Below are 7,500 nucleotides of genomic sequence, written 5' to 3'. Positions count from 1 at the left end.
TTTGACACTCATGAGTACCGTATTTTCCGGACTATAAGGCGCACTTAAAAGCCTTCCATTTCCTCAAAAAAAGACAGTGCGCCTTATAATCCAGTGCGCCTTATATATGGAATAATTCAAGACCTCGAATTGATTTTGTGTGATACATGGCGCTCTGTCAAAATGTTATTGTGAAAGTGTTTGATAGAGTTTGACTGACTGACTTATCGGTTTTGTTTCGCTTAATGCGCCTTATAGTCCGGTGCGCTTTATGTATGAAAAAAGTTTGAAAATAGACCATTCATTGACAGTGCGCCTTATAATCCAGTGCGCCTTATAGTGCGAAAAATACGGCACATAAAACATCGCCTCCGCCACATGGCAAGACTTCTAATCACAGCTGATATACTGTAGAGCAGAATTTCACCCGTGATTCAGACTTTCTTTCTTTCTTCCAGTCCTAGCACACTGACAGTTAGCTTATGAACATTTCCCAAGCTGCCAAATATCAATAGGCTTCTATGATCATACGGTACATACTTACATAAATAGCCTAGATGTATGTTATCGAGTTTTCTACGTCTTATCTACAGAGTTAAAAGATTAACTTATTTTCAAATCCAGACATCTTAAAAGTCAAATCAACAAAAATAACTGCTATTACATCAAATCATTTGGTGACTCCATTTTCCATTCACACCGTGACATTTTGTGTTCAGTGCATTTTACATTGTGTCCCTATATGTGCACCAAAAGGTTTTGTCAACTTTTAATACAAAACTCCACACACCTTGCATGTATCCCCGTCTGATAGCAGAGCGGAACATAACGTGCCAGTGTAAGGTGTACCCATACCTGGTGCCACCACGTTTGCCGATATAAGGTGTGCCCATACCTGGTGCTCTCATGGAAGCCTCCAAAAACCAGCAGTTGCCGTTTACACAGAACCATCCGATGGCCACTGCGACCTGAAGGAGCGCCTGGAGTTCTGCAAACACACACACACACACACACACAGTGCATACATAATTAACAACAACAACAACAACAACAACAACAACAACAAGTTGAAGCTGAAGTTTCTTGTTTCTTGTGTGGGAAAGGGGGTGTACCTGTATACCGGTATGTGTGTGTGGAGAGGGGTATGTTTGGGGGGGGAAGTATGTTTTGGAAAGTATGGTGTATACGACGCTCAATCGCGTCGTATGCTGTTAGGATGCTGTGCAAGCAATAGTTTATGACAGAATACCTAATGTGCATATACAGTGTATGTTGCATATCTTACTTGATCTGCTCCCATTTGAGGGGATTGAGGTGCAGCACCCACAAGTCCTTGTAGTGGTAGAACTGCTCTCCGTCAGGGGAGGCAAACTCCCCACCAAACAGCCACAGCTGGCCCCCTCCCTGAGCCACCACCACTGCCTGTCGGTGCAGAAAAAGACACAACTCAACATAAACATTTACATTTATAAACAAGTGCTGCTATTACAGTACCCCAGTTATAAGGCTTTTTACAATCTTATACTGGGTATGGTGTTCACATGAACACAGAGAAACCTGGTTAATTATATTCCCGTATACATTATGAATGCTAGTATCGATTTCTATAGTTCTATTAGCACAGTCACACATGTTTGCATAGGAAACCAGGATATGGTGTACCGTATACAGGGAACAGTATCCCAGGTTTCTTTCGAAGTCCTCCAGCTAGCATGAGTGGATTTCTCAAGCACAAAAGCGGAACACTGAAGTGCATGTAAACATAGTCAATGACGGGCTTGAGGCAAAAACAAAAGGTAAAACTGAACATCTAGAATGACAGAAAGCTGACTGCACATCATCACTAGATATGCTCACATTAAACCCCAAGCAGTCTGGCCGAGAACTGCAAGGGCAAGCAGTCCCCCTGGTGGTCATAAAGAAGAACAGCAAAGGTTCCCCATTTCACTGGATCTTTTGAGTGTTTTATAGGGAAACTATGCAGGTTTGGCGATTTCATCGCCGGTTTCACTTTTTGTTTTTGCTTGTTTTATGCTTGCAGATTTCTCTGCAGAGCTTCCCCTACAGCTTTAGCGTGCATATTTTACAAAACTCCTCAATCGGTCAGTCTGCCTTTTCATGAGCATGATCGCGAGGCTGGAGACTTTCTGTTAGAAAGTGCCGGAAGTGCCATCGTCCCAGTGGCACAAAACTTGCATGCGTGTTTTTTCCGCTCAGAGGCGCTAGGGGGAAGCGAGACAGCCGTCATTCAACCTGAAATAAGTCAAATAACCATTCCAATGACTCCGAAGCTGATTAGTAGGCAAATTAAGCTAAAAAGAAACTTCCATAGTTCATCTGGCAGGGATCACACAACAGTACTGGACATTCAACTCAAAACCCTGAAGTTCTTGCGTTGTTACCATGCATATTCACAATATTACATTGCAGTACCACGATAGAATTCTTGATACTACAGTACAGCTGAGAAATACCCTGTAATAATAAGACTCAATTAAAGCATTATTCAAACAAGGAGTTCTGCATATTTCCAAGGCAGTGACATTCCAACAATGTCCAAGAGTGACACACCACAAGAATAGATAAGCTGTTGAAAAAATTGTACTGGAACGGAGTCAACTGGCTTTCCTTCTGAATCTGATGATTATGTTTTTCTCCTGGAGAACTTTAGTCATCAGTAGGCAAACTGTCTTGATCACAGAATCATGACAGGAGGAACCAGTTATAAATGTGGTTGCACACCACAACATTGCTAAAATAGTCGCCCAATGCATCATCACCACCTCAAAGGCTTATTTTCATGTTCAATATCTCATTAATGTGAAGCTCTCAAATGCACCACCCATGCTTCACACACCAATAATCATACAATAAAGGAAGAGGGACGCCGGTGCAGGACTTTGATGCAGACGTTTGTGACATCGAAAAGTAAGTCAATGTTATGCACCTTTTAAATAAATACTAAAATGATGACATCTGCGTTGCACCGGCGTCCCTCTTCCTCTCACACACTATCTGTCCTGGCCTGGTTGCACACACACACACACACACACACACACACACACACACACACACACACACACACACACACACACACACACACACACACACACACACACACACACACACACACACACACACACACACACACACACACACACACACACACTATCTGTCCTGGCCTGGTTGCACCAGATTGTCGCACAACTGCAGAAGTGCGGAGAACCCCCCTTTGTTTGATCATACAATAATTCTGCCCAAGGTAGCTATAGTTCTGCCACCACCCAAGACCTGTTGGTATAGACCAATCTGTTCCCAGAGAGTTCCTGGGAACAAAGATACTGTGAGATTAATATGAATCGGATTTTAGCGCAATGCTCTACAAAATGTTGACTTTACTGACTTCTATTTTTATTTATTTGTGCATTTATTTTTGTTTGTCCCCAAGTTACACTCAATGTTGTTTTCTGTTCCTCTGGAAATGGCTTTGGGTGAACATGTTAATTATGCAGTTGATAGGGTCTATATAAGCATTACAGGCAGGCTGAGACAGTAGCCTACCTGGTGAGCACATCGTGGAGGAGGGGGGTTGGGGATATCCAGCTTCGCCCATGTGTTCTTCTTGATGTTGTACATGAACAGGTCATTGTACAGGTAAGTCTGAAGATCAAGAAAACATACAGTTTTATTCAATGTCCCATTACAGAATCAACACACAAAGGGTGATGTGCAGGATGGAAGCCTGGATTCATACTAGGCTACAGTAATCAGGATACCACACATCTCTACAGCCTAAATGATAAAAAATAATGCATATGCTTACCTTTTTCCCGTTAAAAAACTCTCCACCAAACAGTATTAGCTCGTCTTTGTCGGGATGGGCGGAGAGAGAGGCGTTGAGCCTGCGAACAACAGGGAGCATGAACACCTCAAAGTTCTTGTGATGGTTCTGACTGACAGCTCGGCATACAGCAGCCACTCACTCACCTGGGCGAGGGTGGTGGGCAGGTGCTCTCTACTACCTGCGTCTTCTTTGCGTCCAACTGCTGAAATTCCGCAATAAGCGCCTCTAGATCCTCCTACCATGGAGCACAAATAGACAGAGAGACAGTCGATAATCTATATGTATCGAATCATATTTTTTTTCCTGCTTACAACAGTTGTCAACGTTACTCATTCAGCGCGTTACCTCCTCTCTTTTCGACCGTTTGGACACCTTTTTCTCCATTTTGGCGGCCGTCTTCTCCGCTCCCTTTACCTTCTTTTCTTTTTTGCCTTTTTTACCCATTTTTCTGTTTCACTGTATTTGACACGAATGGCTTACAATGATAGCGATGCCTGCTTTACATCACAATTAGACTACAGTTGCTGCAGAAACACATGGGGGCTCTCCAGCAGCACCATACGCCATGCACATCCGGCAACAACATCCTTCTGGGGGATCGTGCCCTACAGCGCCACTGTTGGACGGGAGTATTACCTGCAGAGTAGGCCTACTGTAACAGGAACATGCTATTGTGGCCTATTATCTCTCTGAATGATAGTGTAGATTGTGAGGATCGACCGACAATTGATAAAAATGTGTGAGATGCACTCAATGTAAATTCAATTTTGATTGATTGCCAAAACCTTGTGTGTGTTGGCAACCCTGCATAACGTAGGCTACTAGGGCGGGTTGTGTGTGTGTGTGTGTGTGTGTGTGTGTGTGTGTGTGTGTGTGTGTGTGTGTGTGTGTGTGTGTGTGTGTGTGTGTGTGTGTGTGTGTGTGTGTGTGTGTGTGTGTGTGTACAAAGAATGTAGGCCTGTGAAATGTGTGTTTGGTGTAAAAAAAAATGTATGAGACTATAATGAGTACGATGCTTTGAATGAATCAAGACATGTCACATTCCAGGAGGCTTTCTCATGCAATCAACGCCTTTATGCTTTATGCCACACCATGACAGACCCGGGCTAACATGCCCCCCCCAAAAAAAACAATTGACCTTTTAACACTTTCTCTCCACAAGTAATTAAAATATGTAAGAGTTGATGATGGATTTTTATAATACACACACACACAAGCACACTCACGCATTCTTTTAGCTGTGCATGTGCAGGTCCCTGGCAGGTGACTGAAAGGGTCTCGTGGCACTTGACTGAGGGCAGAGGTCAAAGTTCACCTGCTGACTCTATTCACAATGGGTTGAGGAATGTGACACTGGCGAGTGAGCAATGAAACACATGCACATATCACAGACATACTTCTAACACACACACACACACACACACACATGTACACTGTATGAAAATGTAGACACTCTCCTTTTACAGAGGAAATAAAGCAACTCAACTCACATAGACTCAGACTGTTGTGCGCACGCACACGCACACGCACACACACACACACACACACACATACACACACACACACACGCGCGCACCTTCCCAAGAGTCTATTCCAAAATATTCTCACACTATTCATAACAGGCAACTAATTACGAATGAGCACACACTGTCTCCATATTGTCTATTCACCCTGGAGGCCCAACAAATTAAAATGCTGCCAAGTTCCCCTCACACACAAACACACATGCATACATTCATATCTTACCCTGTACACACACACACACCCTCTCTCACACACCATACACTCCAGTCTAGACACATACAACACACATGCACACATTCATACCCCACACTCTCTGTCTACACACACACACACACACACACACCCTCCTTCAGGCACCATACAACACAAAAACCAGAACATATATCCGTAAAATAAGAGGTGGGTAAACTATGAATTCTGGACTGCACCATGCGGGATCAGATTTTTTAAAAAAGGCATTCAGATGATAGTGGAGGCTATTGTCCCATGTTTACAATACCAGTGGTCAAATAGTTCCTAGAGTGTTGACGAGTGTACATATTGTGAATGTGGATAAAACAGTGCGATTTTTGAAAGTTAAAAGTTGCCATTGTGAATAAACTCTTTTGAGAGGAGAGATAAACTCTATTTCTGACATTTCAGAGGTGGATAAATTGCATATACTTGTGTTTAGCCTCCACCACAGTCCTGCATTTAGCCCACCAACAATAGCGCTCACACATTCATACACATCTACTATTGTGTCTATGAATGCAATTGTGTTGTAGGAGCAAGCTTCACTTTGTCTCTTGTTCGTCTTTTGGAGCGCTGGGCCAAACTCATAACTGATAAGAGAGAACCCTGCTGAAAAAACCAGCCTGACCAGCTAAAGGTGGTTTGCTGGTTGACCAGCTTGTTAACCAGCTTATTTGACCACCCTTTGATGGTTAACCAGCTAGACCAGCAAAACTCTCGCGAAAACACACCTTCAGCTGGTTTACCCAGCTTATGATGGTAATTCAGCTGGTTTTGATTGTCGTACCACCTTAAGCTGGTCATTTTAGTTGGTGTTGCTGGTCTACATTGCTGGTTTTTACTGGCCACGCCAGCTTATGTTGGTTATTCTAGAAAACCAGCTTGACCATCTTTGTCAAGCTTGACAGGCTGGTCACCAGCATGACCATCTTAAACCAGTTGTATCCCAAACGACAGGCTGGTCACACCAGCACGACCAGCTTCCTCAGATGGTCACGCCAGCATGTCTAGCTGGTGGCCTAACCAGCTACACCAGCAAAGACCAGCAATAATAACTGTGTATTGGGCAAAGACCAGCAAAGACCAGCTAAAACCAGCTACCAGCCTAAGCTGGTTTCTTGCTGTTTTTTTCAGCAGGGAAGAAGAAGAAAGGCTGCACTTTGCATACAAAAGTGTTTATTTAACATATTGTATTGGATGACACTGTATCATCATTGGTTGATTATACGGGGGGGGGGGGGGGGGGGGTACAGGTGTAGGTATTTATCTTCGTATCATAATCTGTGATGGTTTCACAGCGTGTTTTGATTGCCCAACACCACTCCAGAGGAGCATGGAAATTCTATCATAATGCTTATAAATGCTTCTTAATTAATGATTCTTAATGGCCCTACAAAAACAAACATTAAAACATATATAGATAACCGTTCATAGACACACCAAGTAGTTTGCGGTGAATTGAAATGTTTTAAAAAGAGGTCATCTGGTTCAATCCATCCCACTCAGTGTTGAGCCAACCTGTTATCCACAATGACTCTATATGGGCTATTCACGTCCTGAGTTGCCTTAAATGGTAGCACTGCCAGTGGTTTAAGCCGGATGGGGATGTTGTGTTGATCTGAGCTGCTGGCCGAGAGAGGACACGGACCTCTGCAGAGAGTAGTTGCCTCCGGACACAAGTGCGTCCCTGATCCGGCTCGGATGTGGCCCAGGTCTGGTTTGGCCGTTCAGATGCAGGCACGAATGTGATAGGGGTTAAACTGTAGTCCATCCGCTGTAAATACATAGGCACACTCTCATTCAGTGGATGTGCACTTAAAAAAATCAATGATCGAAATGGATGATTCTTTCCCATGCCCTGGTCCTGTCTCCTGTCATGTTGACTGGTCTGCACCCCTACATACAGACACACACACACA

At 43.6% G+C, this 7,500-nt stretch overlaps 1 protein-coding gene across 1 annotated transcript in view; it reads right to left on the bottom strand.

Moving 5' to 3' along the window:
• klhdc4 (kelch domain containing 4) overlaps positions 1-4,391 on the bottom strand; it is an 8,782-nt gene extending 4,391 nt beyond the window's left edge. The window contains exons 1-6 of the mRNA XM_062547907.1: positions 4,169-4,391; positions 3,967-4,058; positions 3,803-3,881; positions 3,541-3,639; positions 1,265-1,401; positions 875-967 (exon numbers count right to left, since the gene is read on the bottom strand). Of these exons, the coding sequence (XP_062403891.1) occupies positions 875-967; positions 1,265-1,401; positions 3,541-3,639; positions 3,803-3,881; positions 3,967-4,058; positions 4,169-4,267 (599 nt within the window). The 5' untranslated portion in view covers positions 4,268-4,391. The remainder of the gene's footprint in view (positions 1-874; positions 968-1,264; positions 1,402-3,540; positions 3,640-3,802; positions 3,882-3,966; positions 4,059-4,168) is intronic.
• Positions 4,392-7,500: the final 3,109 nt, after the last annotated feature.

The sequence above is a fragment of the Sardina pilchardus genome, chromosome 10, assembly GCF_963854185.1.
Source record: "Sardina pilchardus chromosome 10, fSarPil1.1, whole genome shotgun sequence".
Lineage (NCBI taxonomy): Eukaryota > Metazoa > Chordata > Actinopteri > Clupeiformes > Clupeidae > Sardina > Sardina pilchardus.
Note: the sequence above shows the minus strand (reverse complement) of the source record. Positions and strands in the feature narration are given on the sequence as shown.